Below are 487 nucleotides of genomic sequence, written 5' to 3'. Positions count from 1 at the left end.
TAGTACACTCAATTCCCTCATCCTAGTCATTATTCTTTTGCTCATCCCCATCCCTAGCTCCATTTTTGGAGCTGTGATACCTCTCAGTGTGCAGCAGCCTTGTCTTTTCTCACAGAACAAGAACGGTGCTGTGGTTTTGTCCTCTTTTTTATCTGTCTCTAAATTTTAATTCCCCACAAACCCTCCATAAGCCCCTGTGCTCATAAAAACATCTGGGGAGGGTATTGACCGGAGCTGTTCAACCATGATCATACGTGAAGTAACTGAGCCTTCCCTCTCCAGTCTCTGAAATCCCGTGGTTATGTGAAAGAGCAGTTTGCGTGGAGGCATTTCTACTGGTACCTGACCAACGAGGGCATCCAGTACCTGCGCGATTACCTCCACCTTCCCCCCGAGATCGTCCCCGCGACGCTGCGCCGGAGCCGCCCGGAGACCGGCAGACCACGGCCCAAAGGTGAGCGGAGGCTGAGAGGCGGCTGCCGAGGCA

General features: G+C 52.8%; 1 protein-coding gene across 1 annotated transcript in view; it reads left to right on the top strand.

Annotated features, from left to right (window-relative positions):
- Window positions 1–282: 282 nt before the first annotated feature.
- Window positions 283–487, top strand: part of RPS10 (ribosomal protein S10) — a gene marked incomplete at its 5' end in the record, with an annotated part of 4,706 nt that continues 4,501 nt past the window's right edge. The window contains one exon of the mRNA XM_010187581.1: window positions 283–454. Coding sequence (XP_010185883.1) covers window positions 283–454 — 172 coding nt within the window. The remainder of the gene's footprint in view (window positions 455–487) is intronic.

The sequence above is a fragment of the Mesitornis unicolor genome, unplaced genomic scaffold (genome assembly GCF_000695765.1).
Source record: "Mesitornis unicolor isolate BGI_N332 unplaced genomic scaffold, ASM69576v1 scaffold42936, whole genome shotgun sequence".
In the NCBI taxonomy this organism is placed as follows: Eukaryota; Metazoa; Chordata; class Aves; order Mesitornithiformes; family Mesitornithidae; genus Mesitornis; species Mesitornis unicolor.
The sequence above is the reverse complement of the archived record's forward strand: the minus strand, read 5'-3'. Positions and strand labels throughout refer to the sequence as shown.